The 24176-nt window shown below is 40.6% G+C and overlaps 1 protein-coding gene across 1 annotated transcript; it reads right to left on the bottom strand.

Moving 5' to 3' along the window:
• Positions 1-3254: 3254 nt before the first annotated feature.
• rpe (ribulose-5-phosphate-3-epimerase) lies at positions 3255-6116 on the bottom strand. Its single transcript, XM_026375665.1, has 6 exons — positions 5949-6116; positions 5484-5563; positions 5222-5361; positions 4280-4414; positions 3972-4058; positions 3255-3881 (listed from the first exon to the last, which is right to left on the bottom strand). Exons 1-6 carry the CDS (start codon positions 6068-6070, stop codon positions 3759-3761), a joined length of 687 nt encoding a protein of 228 aa, XP_026231450.1. The 5' UTR covers positions 6071-6116; the 3' UTR covers positions 3255-3758.
• Between the last annotated feature and the right edge of the window lie 18060 nt (positions 6117-24176).

Here is a 24176-nt window from a genome sequence, read left to right as displayed (position 1 = left end):
CCCACCTCGCTGCAAGGCAAAGGCATATTTTGTAATGTTATTTTAATTGTTAATATGACTATATGTTCTCAATAAAATGAGGCTTGTATGCATAAATAAAAGTGTGTAACAACAACACCAGGGTAATCAGCAATGTGCATCTAGCTCTCCTGTGGGATACCAAGTAATTATGAATGAGCAGGAGCATGCAAAGCAACTTCACAAATGTACATTTAGCGGGGACAATGAGGAGAGAAGCAGAAATACATCACTCTACTGTGATCCTTTGGAGAGGGGAGGGGGAACCATGGAGGCACAGCGAACGCAGGAGGGAATAGATGGAACAATATAAATGGCAGCAGAAAGTGCAGGGGAAGAAAAAGGAGACAGGGAACGTAAAAAACAGGTTCTCCTGGGACAAACAGCTACATCAAACAGTATCTTTGGAAGAGCCTGCTGACAATTTGACACTATATAACATACTGTAAGGCTTCTTTATCCAGTGTCTCATCTTTCATGATCATAACTGTTACTCTGATGCTTATTGAGATCATGGTGAAAATATTCTACATGTGGATTTTACACGCTCTCAAACTGTGCGTTGCTTCTGCTTGTAGTGGTGTGGGTTGTGGTGGGTAAGTAGCCCCTGCAGTCTATCAAGACAGCCTTTGGGGACACCTGCTGTTTGGTGATCAGACCGCCTTTACTGTAAGGTTGTACACCCTGTGGTACTCCGTTGAAGTCTGCACACACCTCTACCAGGGACCGAGACATTCCCTCACGGCAGTGCTCTGAAGATCAAAAGCTCTACATGCTGGCTGCCTGGCTTATTTTTGGTGTGAAATCTTTTCTGGACTCACTATCTGCTCTCTCTTTCGTTCTACATTTCTGTGTGTGTGTGTGTGTGTGTGTGTGTTGTGTGTGTTTTCTTATGTACACACTCGCTGACATGCTGTGAAAGATGTGGGCAATTCACACATGTGACCAGGGAGGAAAGGCCAAGCTCTGATGAATCTCTGACCATTCTACTGTGCCCCTGCCATCGTCTATCTATTACTGCTTTTAACCACAAACGACAGTACCTTGAGATGTGGTTGTCATGGCACCAGAGGTGGCAAGTCTCTCAGGAGCGACTCTGATGTGTAAGTTAAGGGCCACCATGCAAGGTGTGTGTGTCAGTGTATAATCATCCTGCACTTATTCCCTTCATTATCACCATTGTCGCTGCTCTCATTTCTCTCTCTGTCTCCCTGCATTTCTAATTTCATAATAGATCAGCAAATGGTGTGTAAACAGTGCGAGGTAATCTGTATAGAGAAGCAACTGTCAATTAGCTGATAATGAGAGTGCAGTGCGACATGGCTTAAGGAGTGTGGAGCATGTGTAGGTGCTGACTACTCCTTCACTGAATTGTGTACCTGTCTTTGCGAGGCAGCGGTGACAGTGGCAGACAAAATGCCTGTCATCATCTATTACAGGCGAAATCGGTCACAGGAGATTTACTCACGATCTACAAATACGTGCATCACACACAAACTCGCTCACCTCACGCACATGCTTTATATGAACCCCGTTATACACATAAACAACGATGCGATGAGCAAATCTATTATCGGTGATATGATCTGCCATCATACGTGACACGGAAATGAAAATACAGATTTTAGCCATGAATATTTCAGTCAGTGAATTGCCTCCCAGACATGTGCTGCATTATTGAGAGCGAGCTGCTTGCAGTTTGAAGTATGTCGTTGGTGATTCTCATTGACAGGAGGGATTCTTTCATCAGACAAAGAGATGAGAGATACTGCAGACATGTCTTTAGTCTTTCTGGGTGTCCCCTGGAATAGGGATCCACATCCCAGTGCGGCTCGACAAATACAGTATTACATATTGATTCAGGAAAAAACATCCCACTCACATGCTTACTGGTCTAACTTGGTCAGTGGCAGTACTGCACATGTTCGACAACTGGTTCAGCTGGGTCTTAAATGTGTGCAAGTAAAGGGGTACGTAGGTAGACAACTGTGCAGATAGACAGGACACTAATAATTATAAAAGTTTAGTTTTGCCCAGAACTGTTTTCTCAGCAGAGACCCACTCTACCACTCATTCTGCTGCCAAATCTCTGCTGCATTGTCGGTAGAGATGTTCACACCATGAAGGCTGGATACATAATAGATTACAGCACTGTGTTTCTAAAATCTAGAGTTGTGTAAGATGTTTGTTCATGCTTCCAAATTAATAATATATGATTACAATTTCATTAGATGATTTCGTACCGACTAGGAATGCCCCAAGTTGGTCTTTCATGTTCAAAAGTAAGAGTCTGTAACACAGCTTGAATCATAGAGAAAATGCACATATTATACCAGAGGTCAAAAGGAAACAGGATTCAACTTCATTGCTTTTGTAAATGTTGCAAAACCACAATGTAAAATCACGTTAAAAGTAAATCTACAGCATTTTTTTAAAGTTTTTATTTAAGTACACAAGCCTTATAAGAAATTGTTCTAATTGTTGATTCACATTCTGTCCACTATATTATATTTACTTGAAGTATGCTTCTAATCTAATCTAATCTAATCTAATCTAATCTTCTAATCTTAATAGGGAGAAGTGCTGTCAAAGGCTACAGTGACTCAGACTCTCACTGAACAGTTGCCACAGTACAGAGATATTTCCATTTAAAGGTTTCTGAGGGAGGCTCACCCTTCTGACCTGCTCTAATCAAAGAAGGCCAATTATTTCTGCTTGACTGGTACGTTTTGAACCATTGCTACTTCTCATAATTTCATAAGACTAATACCTAAAGGGCTGCGGGGAAAGGCGTGGACAGATTAGAAAAATTGAGCCCTTGCACACAGGGCCCCCTGTGCCTCCTATAACATACAGGAGCCCCAGGCTGTCATGTTGTTTGCCGTTTGTCTACAGAGTAGATCGATTTCGAGTCCCATGCTACTGCTAGTTTAGATGCATAATATTTTAGAATAATGTTTTCTGGATAAGATTTTAAATCTGCAAAGTAATCACTAACCATTTCCCCAGGATGTTGTGGACTAGAAGTGAGGTAGGCTACATACCAGAAAATCAAGAGCATAGTAAATGTAATTATGTAGAATTATGTATATACTAACTATATTAAATGTTTATTTGTAGCTAGACTTACTATGTCTTAAAAATTTATAATTTTAAGATTACTGAAAATAACACATTTGTGCATTAGTGTTACTAACTACAGTATGCCAAACAAAATACACACTTCACGTGAAACATTTAAATCCACAAAACCAATTTTTATGGCATTCATAGTGTTCAACATTTTTGCTCAGTAGTCGAGCAGGAAGAGCCAAAACAGTTTTATGGCAAATGAAACATGAGTACAGATGGAAATTTAAAAATGACTTACAAAACTGAGGAAATGCTAAACAAAGTGCTTCTTGGACCATTTTATTTAGATAATTAATTCATACTTTAAACGTCCAGTTTAAGTCAATCAATAATCAGGAATGTTTAGAGGTGTGAAATCAGTGTAACATCAGTTCCAGTCTCAAAATAATAAGACTCACTTTGACGTAGCTGTTCAAAGAGGATTTTGTGGAAGGACATGATGCAGAGGCACGACGCAGCTTCACTCACAAAGTTTTTTTTTTATTCTGACCATCGGCTCCCAACTCCACAGAAGCCCCCTGCTCTGACCAAGAGTCTGTTGCACTGTCTGCTGTGGTGTGTTGCTTGGGCGGGCAAGAATCCATGGGGACCTCCACAAAGAGGACATCTCAGCGGTCCAGCGAGCGTTTCTGGATTGCTTCAGCGACCACAGTGCGCAGAAGAGCAATGACAGAACGCGGGTCGTCGCTGCTTATCACTGCACTGCCTGATACTATCATGTTGGCTCCTGCCTGGAACAAATATGAACACACAGTACACATAATGGAGGATTACAAAAGCCACAGTTTTGGTATAACAATAGTAATGGATGCATTCCTTACCTCTGCACATTTATGAATGGTGTCAGGACCCACTCCTCCATCTACTTCAATGTCTAATGAAGGGAACTGACTCCGCAGCCAGCTCACCTGATTACATACATAGGTGGGGAAAAAAAGGTTAAAACCTGCCCAACACCATCTCTAAAACACAAATTGTTGTCGGTTTTTTTCGCTACTAAAGAGAGTAAAATGTTCAGGGTTTGCAGACACTAAATCAAAGATAAGCAGATTGATTAAGCTTTAAAACATAGCTTGTTGCTGTGGTTATGTGTAAGGTTTCTGTTATTTTCTTCCTCTACCACACTTACCTTTGGCATCATGTCCTCCATGAACTTCTGTCCTCCAAAGCCAGGTTCAACTGTCATGACTAGGGCCATGTCTATCTGGTTAGCCCAGGGTGCAAGCTCCTCAACAGTAGTACCAGGCTTTATGGCCAAACCCACCTACAGACAACATTTGGACAGTGTTAATGAGTTGTCATCATAAAATACAGTTGCCTCAGTAACTGTAAGTGTGTTTCTGATGTAAATAGTTCATGTTTCCTTATCATAATCTAACCAGTTCTGATTTATTTCCAGATACAATCCTCACTAATATGTGATTTCTATTAAATCTAAAGACTCACTGTACAGGTATTCTGTGTTTTCACACTTGGTCTCTTTCAGCCCTAAAACAATGTCAAAAACACTCAGTTGATAGGATGAAATTCACCAGGCTGCATAAACACCAGTATGAATTCCACATAGATGCACCTGTGGATGTAGTTTAACATACAGCCTTGATCTACTGGGAAATTACCCATTCTTAAATAGAGGCCACTTAATAGTTGGTTAATTAATATTTAAAGTAGAGATATGTGGACTGTTTTACATTAATCTTCATTGATTTGACAGCATTGTTTGTCTTGTTGCTCCCATAAACATGAGCTGAGGAAATGCAGGTAGAAAACATCCAATCATGGTTACAATTAAATTTAACATATTGCTTATACCTAAACCACAGCAAAATAATACTCCAACAGCACGTAAAATAAGTCATTATTTATCAAGATCAGAAAACTTTCATCAGAATTTAGTGCATAGGGAATAGGCCTATTGTGCTTTCTACTGTTTCACACTGACCAACAGGTGGGGCTGCAGCCCATAGAGTCCTACTAAACTATGCATAGACAGCAAAAGGTCTGAGGCCCTTAGGTAAAGGACCATACATGAAAACACTGACATTTTATTCTAAAGTAATCAGTTTCTCACCTTCATGCCACTCTCTCGTATCTCCTTGATGAGGTTCCCAGGGTTGGTGGTGGTCTCTATGTGGAATGTGTACTGGTTGGCTCCAGCTGCAGCCATGGGCTTCACCCACTGCTCCGGCCGAGACACCATCATGTGCATGTCTGCAACAGTGGCACAGTCACAATACTGCAGTACAGCTAAACCAGTCAAGAGTCACCCCAGGGACAGAATCAGTAACACTGTTTAGATCTAACATATGTGTGGATGGAGTTTGGTTCCTCACCAAAGAAAGGGTCTTGGCCTACTGACTTCCTTAGACACTCTACCATGGGATGGCCAAATGTGATGTTGGGGACGAAATGCCTTCAAGTGGAAACAAAAGCAGACATTTATGCATATACATACAGCTGCAGTGAAACTCGCTCATCTTGCACAACAGTTGCAAAGTAGCACCTTGCACAAGTGCACAGGAAGATAAACATGTCCAAACTATCAAGAGTAAAGAAGTTTTTAGTCCAGACTTGGAACAAAGTATAATATTTTGTTTTGTCTGTGCTTTTGAAAAGTTTCGCCACTGACACATTCTGGACAGAAAACCCCAGTTAAATAAATTCCTCTTTATATTCGAGCCAGCTCATGTAGCTAGCTTATTCGTGTTAGCCAAGTTTAGCTCTCACACACTGAACTTCCACTGGAGTGGCTAGGTGTTAGCATGTGAGCTATTACAGCTAACTACTGGTAAACTGACCCGTCCATAACGTCGAGGTGCAGATAATCAGCCCCGCACTCCATCATCCGCACACACTCGCTGCCCAGACAGGACAGGTCACTGCTCAGGATGGACGGACCGATCTTCGCACTGTAAGCCATGCTGTCACTGCTGCTGCTATCCGCATGCAGCCGGGCAGCTAACGTCAGTCAAGTTAACCACAACACGGCGGGGAACTTCCGCTGACCCCTTCAAAATAAAATCATGTGGCGACTAAAAAAAAACTAAAAAGACTAGATAAAGTTTCCACCTGAAATATGTAAGGATGAGGAAAAACATTGGAAGAATAAACTAAACAAAATAAACGAAGAGATCTTATCTACCCCTTATTTCAAGTAACATTTCTATTTTCCTCACAAGAAAAGTTCATGATTTTATTTTGTCGACATATTTTAGCTTTTCCAGCCTCACTCGAGATGTTTGTTGTTAACTTTATGCTCTCTGCTCCATGTTCTGCCCTCACACTTCCGCTTTGTAAATAAGACAGTGCCTGCTTCTTACACCAGATGGCGCTCAACCCATGCGGGTAGTGCTCTGTCATTCAAAGTAGTTTTTACTTAGATTGCTTTGTGTCGGTTGAATAAACATTTAGAGCAAGAAAAGTTCTACATGGTGCATAAACTGTGTCAATTTGTTATTTGTCTAATTTTTAAATCCCACAGTGTTTTGTCTCTGTAATTATCCAAAAACATATTCCTGCAAAACTGCATTTCAACCCAAAAGCTTTTTTAGTAATAGGAAACTTAGTTGGGTAAGAGACACCGTTTTGTAATCAGTGCATTGCGTTTATCAGGACACATTGTTAAGTAATGTGGGCCACAGTTTATATAGTGGCAAAAGGCATAAAATTGCCAAACCTTTTGAATCCTTTCTCAATTCTAATTAATTCCTCTCTGAGATTTCAGAGGCTTGTCGTCGTCAGCCACATCTCTCCATCTGGTTCAGGCTATAAGCTGTATGTCTGCGTGACTAAATAGTTTAATGCCCTGATAGAAGAAATTATTTCTTTAGTCTGTGTTGCTAAGAGGACACATATGTTTAATAATATAAATTTGTCTGGGTTTTAGAAAAGTAAGCTGATGGAACTCAGGTTACTGGATTTGCATGGAGAACAGGTTTCCCTGCAGGGCCCTGTCTTCTGAAGGCCTGCAACAAGAAAAAACAAAACAAAAAAAACAAACACAAGAATATGAAAAGCCTTCAATTCCCCGTATGTCGCCTAATCCAGATTAAAATCCAATAAATGACAAATAAAAACAAGAAATTAGGTTACTGATAAAACCTAACTGTAAATGGTATCACATGTGATTTCTCCAATGTTTGCCCACCTCTCATTCAATCATGATGTGATATCAGTATGATCTTGTCATGACAAATGCATAGTTAGCTGACACAGATTTGTGTGGACAGCTTCCAGATAAGGGAGTATGAGAGGTATAATTAGTCCCAGATGTCTATGTACTAGATGTACTACCTGCATCATTTAAACTTAGTGATTTTCATCTCCCAGTGTCATTACAGCTCCTCAGAGATAATGATAGTGGTATCTTTCCCTCACGTTTTGAGCTATTCCACCCATTATCACCATCATCCCGGCCACAGAAATGATATGAATGTTTGTCAGATAAGTGAGTAAGTTGTTGTGATTTATAAGAAGCAGAAGGCTGAGGTTTTAAAAAGCCTCTCTGTAGCACTCTGCTGAGGCTAAGGCTCGGCCCACGAGCCCAAGAGCCTCACTTATATTCCTAGATTGGCTAAACAGAATGTGACATTTATGAGTTTTGCCCACATTTTGCATTACTGCAGCAATGATGGAAACACTGGTGGCATGGCACGCTCTGGCAGATATGATATATGCAATTTTTAAGTAGGGGTGAAGTAGAGTAAGTTGGCGTCACAGAGAACTGGGGCCTCAAGAGTCTCTGGGGAAGGTAGTAAAAAAAAAAAAAAAACCTACAGGCTCAGACGACTTGCTTTAGCTGCAAGAGGCTGGCTTTTATAAGTCTGTACACACAAAAGTCCCTCATCGTAAGTGTCTGTAAAACGTGTCTCTCTGACTCCTCAGCGCAGGATTGATGAGACAGGGGGCCAAGGAAGATTCACTACAGCGCCTGTGACTAAGTTTGCTGAAACAATATTTTGAGGACAATAGAAATTTAAGAGTGGTTAGATAATTTGTTTCCTCTGAAGTCAACCTCAAGGTTGATACATTGCCCGGCCGGGTTGAAGTATATGTGTTTCACCTTCAACAGGGGCCATTCTTTTAATTTAAGACACATCCTTTAGATTTACCGTAAACAACTTTAACACCAAGCACATCATTCCAGTCAGCTCAAGACCTCTGTTTACTGAAGGTCCTCATTAAAAACTTTTTTTTTTTTTGGTGTAGCAGAGGAGCAGCAGCTCAGGAATGTAGCAATTTCAGGATGCTGTCAAGCTGTTCTCTATTTCTTATTGTTGAAATATTCTCAGTTCAAATGCACTCGAGAATTACCAGCGCTGTACTGTACCCTCATAGAGTTTCCTGATGGCATTAAGAAGAACAAATTTTGTCAGAATATGTGGAATAATTGTAAAGAAAAATCCTAAATATGCTTAATTTACATGTAGTACTTATGCTGTCATATACTGTTATCCATATACTACACAGAACAGTATATAGAGACAGAAATAACCAAATGATTTTCTGGGCTTTATGTTAAATGCATGTATTTATTCAAGACCGCATGTCTCATTTTAGAAAGACGGAGTCATAACTTTGCCCTTTTGGCTGGGCCCCACCACAGATTTAATAATACAACTTTCAGATTTATTTGGCTTATCAAGGTCCAAACATGTGTGTATGTGCTGTTTTTTTTTTCCTGCTTTCTTCATAGACTGCACATTATTCAGTCTGCCCTGTATGATACTAATGAGTGTGGGTGAAAAGTTTCTCGTTACATGCATTCCTGCATCTCAGTCATCTGTGAACAGACAATTAAAAATGTCTTTACATCTGCACTTTCGGACAAATGTGCGCTGATGCTGATTTAAAAAAAAAAAAAAGACTAATCCACTCCATTCGCGCAATGTGTTCATTTGAATTTGTGCTAGCTGTTGCCATTTTTAGGAGTTTCGCAACGTTGAACTGCTGCAGCAGTTGACGTGCTTCTACATCTTGCAGTGGGAGTATTCTTTTAAAATGAATATTTGTTTTTTCAACCCAGAGTGTTCCCACAAGGTTCCAGCACTTTTCACTGACATCTGGCTGCAGCAGCACTTTTATCTGTCTCTGGAGGTCCTGAATTCGATGTTACAGGTGGCTAATTAAGATCTACTCACGTTTGAATTTGTTTAACAGTTTTCTGAACATCATCATTTTTCCAGCTATGAAATAATTGTCGCAGTGAAACCTGATGTACTGAAAAACAATGTCCCTAACCCACTTGGGAAATTGCACTAACAACAACTTGCATATGGGAAAGAATTCCTCTGTGTGCACTTTAAGTGCTCCTCAAGTTGTGTACATTCCTCTTCCACAGGTTGGTTTTATGTGACTTTTAACCTCTGTATCATAATACAGGAACAGGAATGTAGACAGTGCTGCTGTGGGTCTTTTTGCGGAGTGGTTGATTAATAAGAGTTTGGTTCAACTCCAACTACAAACTTTTCATGTATTATCTTGATTGAAACCTTCCCCTGCTTCCCGCCAGCAGTTGACTTCAGACTCCTGAACAAACAGATACGGATAAACCAACTCCTTGTGATGGTTGGAGGGAGCGTGTGGAACATCTGTACTTCTAGCCTCTCCCTTCCTGGGCTTTATGTCACCGTGGTCGGGGTCCATAGTGGAAAGGAAAGGGCCAGTTGGGTGCAACCTCCCTGCGCTGTAGGTTAATTCTCCCAATCAAGTGTGTGTTGCCTCCCGTGAAGAGGGGTCACAGGAAGAACGCTCATGCTTGCGTGTAGACGCTCTAGAAGGAAACTTTTATTGGGTGAGTATTTGATGGTGGGATATCCGTGAAGATGGGGAGAAGGATTAGGAACAAACACAGCAGGATTGTCTATACATCCTGTGAGCCGTCACTGAACTTTATAGGTTGAGGTGAAGTAGTGATTCAAGCAGTGATGTATGTAAAGGAGGGGTGATAAGAAAACCTTAAACTTGTACTTTTAATGGCCTATTAAACTAAACATTTCCAGTTTTGCACAACACATTTCTAAATGTTAGAACGGCTTTCCATTACAACAATGCTCTAACAAGGAATGCAGTAGCTGCAGAGATTCATGGAGACCTCTGAACCTGCAATAGCACAAAATGGAGAGTTTGGAACTGCAGTGAGATGTTACTGTTGTCATTAAAATTCAGCTGGATCATCAACACGATCAGCTTAACGTGTTGAAACTGGAGTAAATCATTTCACATCATGGTGTGTATTCTTTGGCTTGACATTCACTTATGCACGCTGACAACAGCTCACTTCAGTGCTCTAGTGACCAGCATTTAATTGTAACTGCCTGTGAAATCCCTCCTTTGGGGAGAAACGGAGCCTTCCACCAGTCATGATTTACAGTAATTCTCTATAGAGGACAAAGTGTCATTTTAACAGGATCACGAGGCAACATTTCAAAATGACAGTATGAGGTTATGAAAGAATGAAAGCGCGGACATATTCAAAATATGTTATGTGATTTAATACCTGTAGCCCACTGAGAAGGTTTATTTGAGTAAAGCTTACCCTCTGACTTCATAAAAAATCGAATCCACCAGATTTAATCTTTAATATTTGGACACTGTGCATTAAAGGGGACTGCTGGAAAAACATTCCAGGGTTTAATATGATTTTCAGTGAGCTCTTTAAGGGCTCAGGTATAGTTCATGAAAATCCAGTTTTGATTAAAATGGTTTCTTAGATCAGACAGAGATCAAAGAGATTTTTTTCTATGTTATATTTATTTTATAATTTCTTTTTCTCAAACTCCAACAACTTTGTGCTTTTGCACGTACAGTACATGTTATATTCAATAACATATACACAATGCACACATCGCCTTATGTTTTCTCTCTAAATCCTTCCAATTTTCTCCATTGCAGAGACAAGCATTAAATGCTCACAAGACAACATCAGGACCTGAGACCTAATAAGCTGTGAAAAAAAAAAAGATGATGTAAGAAACTAAACTGGAGGTCCATCTCCTTCGGAGAAAATAAATGTGTTGTAAAAGAAGTGACTATCACCATCACCATCACATAAATAGTCGGAGTATGGTTCCAGACCCCATCTGGTGTTTTAAACAGCTGGTGGACCCACTGTGGAGAGTGTTAAAGAGCCGAGCAGTATCAACAAATTCTGTAAAAGAGCCATGGATTTCAACTGCAGCACAGTTGCAAGGCAAATAACTGGGATGCAAACAGATGCAGTTAAATATGCCGAATTTAAAACATATGTACTTGTTCACGAGCTCGAACAGACGCACACACTAAATCTTCATGACGTTCTCTCTTCCTGTCTTTGAGGTCAAACGCTCTCCTGACAGGATTTGACCAGAATGACCCTCGAGGGAGGAGAGCAGTCAGCGAATCACATACTGACAAGCTGCAAACCAGACATGACAGTACAATTAGACTTTCAGAAGTTGTTCCTTCAAACTAACTATCATTTAAATCGCAAAGGAAGCAGAAAAAAAATCAGCTGTGATTAAAAAAAAGTTACTGAAGGATCATAAGAGTTGGAAACAACACTGAGGAAGTGTCAACTGCAAACTAGTGTAGAAGTAGCAGTAGTGCAAATAAAGGGCAACAAGAAGAACGCTGTTAAAATAAGCCTCACTCTTTCTCACTTTAAGTGTATTTTTGTGCACACACAGATAATGTCATTTAATGTCAGGGTATTTCTGGTATAACAGACACTCACCCATTAAATGTCAATAAAAGGGTAGCGGCTTTCTCTCCAGATTCACCTTTGTCCGTTATAACCTTCATTTAATCAGGTGATCTCTTTGGGATCAAGATCTCTTTTGGAAAAGAGGCCACGGTTTGACAGCCACGGTGAAATTTAAGAATTATTAATCTCAGTATTGCATAATGCAACAAAGACGCAGCTTTCATGAAACTCCGAGGTATTGTCCTCTACCTCCTGTATATTGAGTAAAAAAAGATGTCAGTGCTATCCATGCCATTATAACTTTACACCCAGGACACAGAGGGGCAGCTTAAAGCTATTTTAAAAAAAACACTAAGCAATAAATTCATAACGGCTGTCACTGTGAGAGCAACATCGTTTGTCTGTGGAGATTCTCACTCCAGACTGACCAGGACCTGTAGGAGTCTTAGAGCCTGGATTTCTGTTGACTCCACTTGAGTCATTCTTGGCAGTGAAATGTGAAAAAGCTGTTATCACGGGAAATTTCTCATTCCATTAAAAAAAAAAAAAAGGACCTGAAATACAGAAGAGCAAAGACTTACGCACACATCCTGACAATGTGGTCTCCCACTGTCCAATTAACCTCACGCAGAGAATGGACGGAAGTAAGAGTAGGAGTGTGGCGGGTTACAGCACTCTGGAGACACAGACTGTCGAGAGCACTTCACCAACCTTCTTACTACCCGAGTGTTTTCATTTAGCCTTCAGCTGTCCTTTGAGGTATTTTCCCTTCTCCCATTCTTCTATTCCTGCTGCTCGTTGGCAGCATAAAAGGCTAAATATTGACTTTGTTGATGTGTTTTTGTTTGGCATGGGAATGCTTTAGGCTTTGGCTAGTGCTGGCCTCTTTGAGTGGCCTACTAGAGGAGTCTGGCATGTAGCCAGAATGTATAGCAGAACGAGCCACAGTACTTTGTGTTAGAGTATGCACAGTACTGCATTAAAAATTGGAGCTATGGCTCTATCTACAGGGAAGCCCACGGAGAGCAAATAAAGGATATCATATATTTTGGAAATTAATAGAGCGTTTAACACGACCCCTGTAAGTTTCCTGAAGCCTGCACGATGATGGCTCCATAGAGGCAGGGACTTGTCTTTTATCTTCTTTGTCAGGAAGCATCCGATGGCCTTTAGAGAGAAGAATAGAGTGGAAAAAATCTGGATTGCAATTGAAGAGTAAGTATCAACGGGCCGTCTGCCAGCAGATACCAAGAGACGCTCCATCAACAGGAGCGGAGGCACAACAGGGAGCTCCACCAATCCACACGAGTCTTGACAGATCTTTTTCTTACTAATTTAGAAACTATCTGAAAGATAAATAGAAATGCAGGCATTTATGGAAGGTGATCCACCCAGCAATGAAGCTCAGCAGTGAAACAAATCAATGTTGTTTTGGAGGCTTTGACAGTGTGTTCCCTCACCGGGTTATGTAAGGTCTAGCAGTGGAAAATGAAAGTTGTTTGTGCTTCATCAGGGTGGATTTCCCTAGAGTAAAATAACCAGTCCTGTGAGTAATTCATTTAATTACTAGTAACCACGTTACTTTAAGATTTTTGTTCACAACCTGTGCTAGCACGTGTTTAAAAAAAAGAGTTGTGTGCTATAAATACACCACAAAAAAGAATTCAATCCTAAAATTCTTGATATATTCTTATAATTGAATATAAAATAAAAGCAGATATGCCAAAAGTGCAAATGCAACACAACAAACAGTACCAATCTCCCATGTTATCATGTTTGAGCTTAATTGTTTGTGCTTTCATTTTTCTAATGGAATAAAATGCTGTTATCCAGAGCTTTGTTTCTTTAAAACCACTTAATGATGTTTGTTATCTTACAAGGAACTGGACGATAAGATTCATATCGTTTTCATTTTGTTTTGCTGTTTTTACATATGATAAGTCCTGTTTAGAGACCACACACATATTCTGAGATGATCCCTTAAAGACTTCATTGCTCTAAACACACAAACACCTACTTTAGCAAACAAAGTCTTTATGTTGCAAAGTGATAAAACTGTAATTGTGATAAAATAAAATACATTTCGGCAACAAATAAGAACAAACACGATGCGGCTTGGGGTGACCTGGGTTCATCTCTTTATATCTGTAGTTGTCATGACAGTCATGTAAATTTCACTTGTGCATTCCTGTGGTATTAAGACACTCGTGGATCCCTGGCAGGAATTTCCCCCAGCTCTCTGTGTGTGTTTTTTCTGCTGTGTCCCTGCCCTGCCCCTGGAGGTGAGGGAAAGTTCAGCCACACCAAATCTGGAATCTGAAAGAGCATCATTATTTTTTATGTGCATTGTATTCTTCTGCAATGTTTTTGGCACTTGTGTTGGATTAAAACGACACGGTGCAAAAACAACCCGAGTGTCTGACTATTAAGTATTCTGAATATGTTTTGTGCTTTGGGCAGGCTCCTGAATTTGGAGTAAAATCGTGTGTGCATGTATGTCTGTTAGTTTCACAGTGTTCTCAAATTTAACTTGAATCCTTTGTGCAATACAAAGAATATAATGTTCAGCGAAACCATGAATACATAAAGAAACAGGATAACTGTTTAGATGATTATGGCAGTGACCGGTGGGAGTATCGCTTTCCTTGTAGACAAAGGACAAGAGAAACCTGTGAATAACATCTTATAATACTACCAGAAAAACAAGGAGTGATTCATGTCATTGCCTTGGCAACATTTTCACATTTCGTGTTGGATTTTTTTTCTTAAATAGCAGCTCACTGCCACTGGAGGCCAATTTTCATTGTTCTCTCCAGAGCTGTCTCCAAGCTGGGTAAATATAGACAATATCGTCTCTGCTGCATAAGGTCGCGTGAAATCTTCCGCAAGACTTTAACATATGCAGTGATGGCAAAGATCAGGAGAATGGAGACGTGGGTTATAAGAGCGGTTTCTTTAATTTTCCTTCTGCGTCACTCCTGAGAAGTGGTGGTTGATATGACGTCCAGATGTTTGTGCAGGTTAGAGTGGACACTGCTTCCCTCTGTGCCCTGCAGCATTCCAGGGCTGCACAGGATTATACTACTGGGCAAATAGCTGCTATAGCTAGTTAATATATTCTTTTAAATGCCAATAGATCACATTACTACATTTAATATGAAGAAAAATACTTCCAGTGACACACACACACACACAGAGAACTTCCCCTTTCCCTGTTATTCCTCTCTGCTCTGTAAAGTGTTTTGGCGTCTTTTTCAACTCACAACCAAATGTTTTTTGGTTTTCACTTACTGCTCTCATACAGTCATTTCAGCTGCACCAGGCAGATGTTTCCAGAAAGAAAACAGCTGTTTCTCAATACCAGTGCACAAACAGACAGAGTAGTGAATAGCTAGCGACCAAAAATGTGTTACTGTGCAAATTTCATGGCACCAATCCAGGTACTGACAGACATCACAATTCACCAAATATAGAGTTCACTTATAAAATCCTCTGTGAAGCTTGTATGCGAACAATGTTGTGACTCTGTTTGAAGTGAAGTGGTATGTTTTATTGTTATTTACTTCCAAGATTGGACTTTATTGTGCACCAGGGTTTGATTCTTAGGACTGCACCAATTTGACAACACAGTCGAAACATGCAGAGGAAAAAACAATGCAAAGAGAAAACGCAGCCACATACAGAAACAAGTTGTTTTCTCAGGCTGCAGTGTGTTGAGCTCTCGCCGCCGCTGTAGTATTCAGTGTTTTCTCTCAGCAGAGAGACACCCTGCGTTCTGCTCACAGCTTCGTCACCACAACATGACATTTGATGCTACAACTGTCAAACTTCCTGGTTTGACTCATGCCTATAAACTAGACACAACACTAGACAGAAGAAAACCACAAAACATAGCGTAACAAAGACAAATGTTTCTACACAAATAGCGACGCGGAAAATGATTAGTTGATATTTGTGGAATCGTGATGCTGTGTCAGGATCTCTGTCTCCGTGACAGTAAGGGATATGAGGTCACGCTGAAGACCACTGTTACTGCAGCACGGCCTCATCTTAAATCCAAACCATCAGCCTCTTTATCTCAGCCTCGTCATTATCTCATCACCAATGACACACACAGAGATACAAGATCACCATCAGTCATTTTACACCAAATGTAGAGTTTTCCACAAGTCCCTGAGGTAAAGTAGGAGATTGGGTGGCAAAAGGCATGATGTGGAGGGTGGTGCTGAATGTCAGACTTCGACTGACATACTTCTCTCTTGCTTTGGACTGAGGGGCAATGATAACCTGGAATCCTCTATATCTGATGCTATATATACCTTCACCTATATCCTAAAAGTCATTTAGAACAAACCTTATATCTCAAACTAAAATTTCTAAACAACGCCAGTGAGAGACCACGTGTTTTGCCAAAAGAGTAGAACCTTCTCATGCGAATGGCATGAACACTAACAGTAAGTGCACTAATGGAAGAACAGATTTACTACTATTACTCTGGACTGTATGTCGTCAACACCTTCACTGTGCTTCTGAGTTACATTCTGATTTCGTTAAGTCATTAAACAATCATAAATTCAGTTGAGACGTTTGAAATCTACCTGAAGCTTTAGCTGTACCAGACTTTGTGAGAAAGTGTAAACGGTGCTACCAAATGTTTTCAGCTGGTGTGACTTGCACACAGATTTCCAGAATGAAACACGCATGAGTGCATGCCGCACGTTTACGGCCATACGCACTCAGAAAGCAGCGCACACATGTGCTCAGACACATCTGTGAAACACGAGTCTTGATTAATGTCTGTAGAATTTGAAACAACGGGACTGAGCCTTTGATATCTGTGTATCTGTGTTTTTGTAAGAAGGCCACCTACTCAGCACTATTTATACACCGTCCAGCAAACATAATCCACCTCGCAGGAGAAGCAGGAGGAGGGGAAGGGTCTGGTGAGAAAGAGTGCAAGGTTGTGGAAAATGTATGAGGATTTAATTAAATATGCGGATTAAGGACTGTAAGTTATTACTCAGGGTTACGAAAGAGAGGGAGGTGAAACATTTTTTTAAAGCTCGGAACAATGAAAAAGGCCACCTGTGTGTGCACGTAGGTCTTATATGTGTTTGTACTTGTCCACCCTCGGATGCAGGTCTGTGTGTGTCCAGTCTGAGGCCTAATGCGGCTCACGTTTTTGCTGCCTGTGTGTGTCCCAACCACAGACCTCCTCTGCTGGGCTGAGGTGACGGATGATGTCTGGAAGTTCTGGAGCTGCTGCGGCGTGTGCTGTCAGAGCAGCTACTAGACAGTTACGGATGATAGATGCTTTCGAGTTTGTGTATACGTGTGGATTAGTTTGGGTGCGGATGAGTGACAGTTTACTGATGGCTGTTGTGTTTCAGGTGTTATTCTAGCATTATAGATTACAAGGTGACAGAAATGTGATGGAAAGCTATATAATACTACAGCACAGAGTGGTGAAATACACACCTAAGCACACCTCCCCCTCCCAAACTTGTGTTTGTCCAATCCCCCCACTTCTCCTATAGAATTACAAACCATCTACTAAACGTAAAGGCAGGATGGAAAACCCAGTTTGGGTTGCAGCCTTTACTTGTGGCGTATCAATCTCAATGAAAATGTTCATCCATCAGTCTAAAACACAGCCAGGTATGAGCGTACAGAGTGAAAACTCGGAGAAACTGAACATGCTTAGGAGTCAAAAGTGGTCACTGACATAACCCATGTTCTCCGTAAAGTAAAACAATGATACTTTGTCTTACAGTGCAGTAACATACACACACTTAAACTTTCTGTAAAACCCTCAAATCAATGTTAAAACACAATAATGGCTTTGTCCAAAATCACATCCAGTTTATTAATCAAGCACACTGTACAGGGTGTTTGCTATTTTGTAGGCGTGTCTGAATAATGAGTGTATCTCTACAGTATATAGTGCACACACACACACACACACACACACACAGCTTCCACAGTGGAACAAGTACTGTAGTCCTGTATGGCATGCACGATCACTAACAATCCCATAATGCACTGGTCCCTGTTTTAGAGATAAGACAGCTAGTATTGCACAACTTTATTATTTATTATTGATGATGCAATTTGACAATGATTGGCAAGCAAAGTCTTGTTCTACCGCTCACTATTGAGTGGACTACTTAGTGTGCATTAGAGAGAAGTGAATGTGTGGAGTGATTTCATACACAGTATAAGACTCAGACAGGTAGGTACAAAGTTAGTGCAATAACACTAACAAAAATACAGTACACCATTAGATATTGTAATGGTAAGGAGGTTTAATGCGTACGTGTTCATTATGTTAGTTTAGCATTTTTTCAGTTGTTACTGGACAAATTACATTTTGAGCTGATGATGGTTCAGACAGTCTATGGTGACTTTCATCAAAAGACACAGCACTACGGAAGAGACACATGATTAGTGTTTAAGGTGTCTTGTCTTCTTTTAAATCCTTGTGCAAGTTCCAGTGTGAGGTTTAGTTTGTAATTAAATCGTTTTTGAAGGTTTTAGTTCACACAAAGTCCAGCGTAACATAATCGTTCCTCAAGACGATGACAAGCAAACCAAGAGAGCTCATGATGAAAGACTCACAGTGAAAGACAAGCAATATGCTTTTTTTTTTTTTTTTGTCAGGCAATTTTCTTGTTTTTTCTTCATTTTTTCATCAAATTGTTTTCATTTCGTTGAGGGGGGTTTCCACTTTAATTAGAGAATTAGACACAGAAGGCGTACATTCCCTCTGCAGTACCCTATATCTCACTCCTTCATCTTTCCTGTCATGTTTCAGACATTTTTGGCTTCAAGCCCAAAAATCATGGTTGTTTGATGTGTCATATTGCCATGGTAACTTAATTTGATAATGGCAGAAATGGCCGAGTCCATACACTTGATTCTGCGTGGATGTCACAAAAGGAGCTTTGCCTACAGGGTCACTTCCTGTGTCTGTTACCCTGTAGTCAGCTGCTCATGTTAATGACTTCTCTGATGTTTCAGCCAAAAATAATTTAGACTTGTTGATCCACTGCAGATCATGTTGGGAACGTTATTGGTAAATTGTGAACAGTAACAAATGTGTTGTTCATGGAATCAGCATGATTTACCCTGTCTGCCAATTTACAGATGAATTGCCTTCTATGGTGATATTAGGAGATGCCAATCGCTTCATTAGCTATTTTCGTACGTCTCCTGCAGCTTTCCTTTTCAACATCTTTGTTTTGGAACAATGACATAGCCGCAGCTGTGACAACAGTGAAGTCTGGAAGCAAACACATGTGCTACATGGGGAGACTTGAAATCACAGCAAGGGTGAAAAGGGGACAGGAGAGGAGGAACCCCGAGTTCAGCTTCTGAAAATCTTCTATTCATAACCAGAGGCCAAGGGGGGGGGGGGGGGGGGTACAATCCGTGGCATGTTTTCATTTGGTTAGTTGGGTGAGCGAATGTTGAGATTTGGTGTCGCACACACATGCAGATATTAGGCGTGTCAGCTCTCAGTGTCCCCGCCCTAAACCACCCACAGCCCCACCCGGAAACTACAACTTCCTCTCCCATTCATCTCACTGTGATTTTGTTTTATTTCTCAGGAACTGTTTTACAAACTCATTTGTCAAGCCACACAAAGGTTTATAAAGCCCTGTGAAACCAAGCTTAGGAAAACAGTGGCGAGGAAGCGTTTTTTTTTTTTTTTTTTTTAATACACAGAGCAGGATTACAGAAACAGCATCAGTCAGGTTCTGAGGTTGTTGTATTGACGCCAACTGCAGCAAACCTCAGCCACAATGAGACACAGAAGTTTCAGTTTCAGAATCAAAGTGGGGCTTTGTTGGAAACGGTGAAATGCAGTTCATCCTGGTTCTGCTGGTATGTTCAACACAGGCATTGTCATTTAGATGTTTTTTCTGTGAGAGCAGGGTGCGCGATGTGTACCGCAGGTTGCTTGAACAGGAATGAATCTGCAACCAAAACAAAGCTCGTCTAGTTGACCTGCTGAGGTTTCATTCCTGGAGGGGGAATAACTGGGGTGTTGTAGAGGGTGTTGAGTACCTCTTGTTTCAGTCAAGACGCTCTAAGGTGGTTGTTGAATGACAGACATTCGTTCTCACCCCGGGGTGTGAGCTGTGTGTGTGTGTGTGTGTGTGTGTGTGTCGTTGATGGTGAGAGAAACTCCCTGTAAACCGATCCGATGCAGAGTCTCGCTGTCCTGCTGTGCAGAAAAGAAGGAACAGAAAGGGAGGAAAGGCAAAGGGGTGACAGGGAAAGTTGTTCTTTTCCTTCTAGTAACAGACAGACATAAACACAGACACATCATCAGTGACAATAACTGTTGAACTAACCCTCTGTGTAAACAGAGGAGTGTGTGTGATGAACAATGTGAATCGCTAATGGGTAAAGACGGATGAATGAAATGTAACCACAACCGCAGCTATGCAGGTTAAAAACAAAAGGGCTGAAGGTGCTGTAATGGTTTTCAAACCATGATTCACATTTTTATACTTTTATACTCACAGATTTAATTTAGGTTATGGAAAAACCATGATCATGTCAGACACTGAAAGGGTTAAAAGCATCTTAAGGGGCAAATGTTTGACCTTTACAGTATATACAGCAAATGTGCCATCATTTAATGCAGACCATTCACAAAGACTGAGGTTTGAGTTCTGATTTTTGTTCTCTTAATATAAACTGAATAACTGGCCTCCACAAGGCATTATTCAGTGAATCAGGAGGATGTACAGATACTGTCAAAAAATCTCGAGTATTTCTGAGAATTTCTGAGTTCTACTGACATTTAATCATTTCCAGGCAAAACTCAAAAAAAGTTTTCCATCTTCGTCAACACACACTACACCCTGTGCAGTTCTGCTCTGTGTGATGAATGAGTGGGTCTTGGCATGTGTTCAAATAGCATTTCATTCTGGTTTAGAAATGTTCAGTAATTGTAATGAAAATGTCAGAATACAGAAAAAAACTGAATTACTACATCGTGGGCGCCGCGATAATTCGTGAAGGCAGAAGCTGGTAAAAACATTATATCTTAGTTGTAGAATATAAAACTCCTGCTGCTTCAAGTTTCAAACCCAGTTACAAACTTAAAGTTTTAGTTCTTGAAAAGAATAAGATCTTGAAGTTGTATATTTTAAAGTTAACAACAATCAAAATGCTCACTTTGCCTCCACATGACTAGAGCTGCATTTTAATCATGACCAAACCTTTTATTTTGGAAACCCCTCATAAATACTTTGTGTATTACAAAGTTAAAAGGAAAAGGAGGAAACTGCAAGTTTTTGAAGCTTATTAAACTGGGTTCTGGTGCAGTGATGTCATGTTGACTTAACTGAGACGCCCTGCTTTTGTCTGAATAAACTGGCTTGTTTTTCCAGTGGAAAGCCACAGTCTGACCCCAGACAGGAACCAAAGGAGGACATTTGTCTGCTCAGGCATCATCACAGACAAAACATTACATGCAGCCAAAGGCTGGTATTTTTTTGTCACTTCAGGGAGGAACATGTAGTAAATCCTACTTTGATTATGGCTGTTAACACACACTGACAGTTGAAGCAAAAGTGTATCAACACCTTCATTCTATAATGTTCCCTCAGGGGTCAAAACAAGCTATCATTACCTGCAGTCAGTCTCACAGCGCTGTAGATAAGAGAATTCATTATCCATTCAGGGAGAGCGGTGAGTTGACACAGCCAAATATCCCCAAACTGTGCAGTTAAGGAAAGTTTCGGAGCTTTTTGGGGTGCAGCATAAGTTCTTTGTGTTATCATGCTATATCTTACAACCCATAATCACAGCTACTCACCAGAGCAAAACACTTAATGTGAAGAGATAAGAAGACAGATTAGTAAAATAAACAATGACTGAATAAAAAGCAACATGATTCTTTCACTCGAGGTTAATGCCGGCCTCCTCCTCATTCCAAACACATTACAGGGTGCATATAAAATATATGACAGACATGCATTAAAAAACACAGGCACTGGCTTTTATGGATTTGTGTGCCTCCATAAGTCGTAAAGACACTGCTTTCGCCTCTCTTTCATGTCTGTGCTGTTTTATCATCCGCTCAGACACAAGCGTGCCACTGAGCGGATCGCGTTGAGGGCGAATTCAAAGTTACACATGAGGCTGAGGCGTTTAAAGCTGACAGGATGCGGAATGAATTAGGTGACATCTAAACACCGAAACTGTAGCTTGGGCACGGAGTGTGGTATAAATCAGCCCACCTCCCAGAATATCAAGCATTGACATGCAGCCATGTGTGTCCTGCATATACAGTTACATTTGTGGCTCTGGAAGAGATTAGAGCTTCCACGCTTGCAATGGCAGGGCTGGTGTATGATGGGCTGAACTTGATCAGGGGGTGGGAGGTGGTAGAAGAAATGATTATGTGTAAAGTGAAAAGGGGATTGCGATTGTGTTAAAAAAAAATTATCACACGGCTATCTCATGCTCCACAGAGCGTTCAGTATTTTTTCACATCATTGTTTTGATTTTGTGGCCCACAGCTTTACTGTTTTCATTCTGTCTCACTCAACACGCTGTTCTAAGCAACAGCCCAGCTCCAAAACAGCCGACAGACGCGAGGTTAGCTTCATTACTGTGATTATTTGATTGCTTTGATCAACTTTGTACAAGTGCTAAATGATGCTCTTTAATTCTTTCATCAGCCATGCAGAGAGATTTGTTGTGTCTACTGTCCACGAGTTCAGACACTCGACACCAAATACACTGAATATGAAATGAAAGCTTTCATTTGAAAAACTCAGACTTTCAGACTTAGCGTCCCAGTTAACTCTGGATAATCCACAGTGCTTATTATATCCACACTGAAATATGATTAACTTCGAATATATTTAAGCAAGGCAGAAATGTCTCAGAGATATATCTCAAAACCTGGGCAAATAAAATGAACCTCCCTTCAGAGCTCTCAGCTGCAGAACCTTTCTCTGTTTCCACTTGTCTGTAAAGGAACATATGGGTGCACGGATCATCTGTTCTCAAAGAGCCTTACAGTATCCTCATCAGTCCTGAACACAGCAGCATAAGATGCTTTGGTTAGACCTCAGTTTCGCTTGATGTATTCTAGTGCACATAAAGAATCTGCCCTCAAGTTAATGTTCTCAGGTCTGTGCTGGGAAGGTTAAATAAGCCGTGATTTTGTAAATTGGCTGTTGTTTGATCCCAATACAGGCTGGATGGTCTTTTAAATCTAATTTTGTCTTGCCACTTTGACTGAACATCTGTCCAGCATCTGGGTATAACGTTAGAGTCATGGGGGGCTAAACTAACCGTATCCTCTGACTTTCTTTATGTTCACACCAAAAACTCCATGTGAGCACAAGCAGCTGCTGCTTTCACCTTGGACTTCATTAATAATTCAAGACCCTTTAGCCAAAAGTCCTCATGTGGAATTTATGACGAACTGAGTGAACCAAGCAAAGACTTGATTGGAAATTGAACTTATGGTAAACGTTTGGAAAATGGGCCAGAAATAATGCAAGTTACAATTACAACTACAAAGCTACCTGTAGTGTCTGCGTAAATGTATCCTACTGTGCATTACCAGCGTGCTCAGTGCGTTTGCAAAGCCTCCCCCTCCAGCAGAAAACATTTCTACAAATCCATTTGATCTAAATTATTCTCCAACTCTGAACCTCCTTCCTGTTTCATCATTCATTAAGTTTATCTCTTCTCTGCATAATGCGTAGACTATCATCGTGCTGTAAAGCAACGCTCCTTTAATAGACTTTAATGGTTACCTATAATCAGACTCTGATCATCACTACCAGGGAGGTACAGTCATTCACATGCAAATCAGTCATAACAAAAGCGACGACTGAGCTGAACATCAGAAGATTTATTAAGTCTTATACGGGAAACCTTTCAGAGTTTGTTCCTGTTGTTTCCAGTGTAACATTTTCTTCACTCAGTTTAATGAGTCTGTTTGACACATCCTGTACAAGCAACTTATATTTGGAACAGAACAAAATCAAAAGCAAATCATAACTGACAAACTGGAAAAGGAAACAAAACACTTCGCTGTGCACAAGTCTGCCAAGTAAAACACTGACCATTAACTCATAGACTGCAGCACCTGAACATGTGTGGGATAGTTTGGAATGATTCAGTTTGAATTTGGTCTGAAATACAGTATATCAACAGAGCATCTGCAATTATAATGAAAACGTATTTCAATGTAAACATCCATGGTTAGTGTGGTCAGAATGAGCGTTTGGCATTATATACACTTGGTTGTCATCGAACCTAGAGTCAGCACAGTAGATCAATATCACCTTTTCTTCATGCA

The sequence above is a fragment of the Anabas testudineus genome, chromosome 21 (genome assembly GCF_900324465.2).
Source record: "Anabas testudineus chromosome 21, fAnaTes1.2, whole genome shotgun sequence".
NCBI lineage: Eukaryota > Metazoa > Chordata > Actinopteri > Anabantiformes > Anabantidae > Anabas > Anabas testudineus.
Note: the sequence above shows the minus strand (reverse complement) of the source record. Positions and strands in the feature narration are given on the sequence as shown.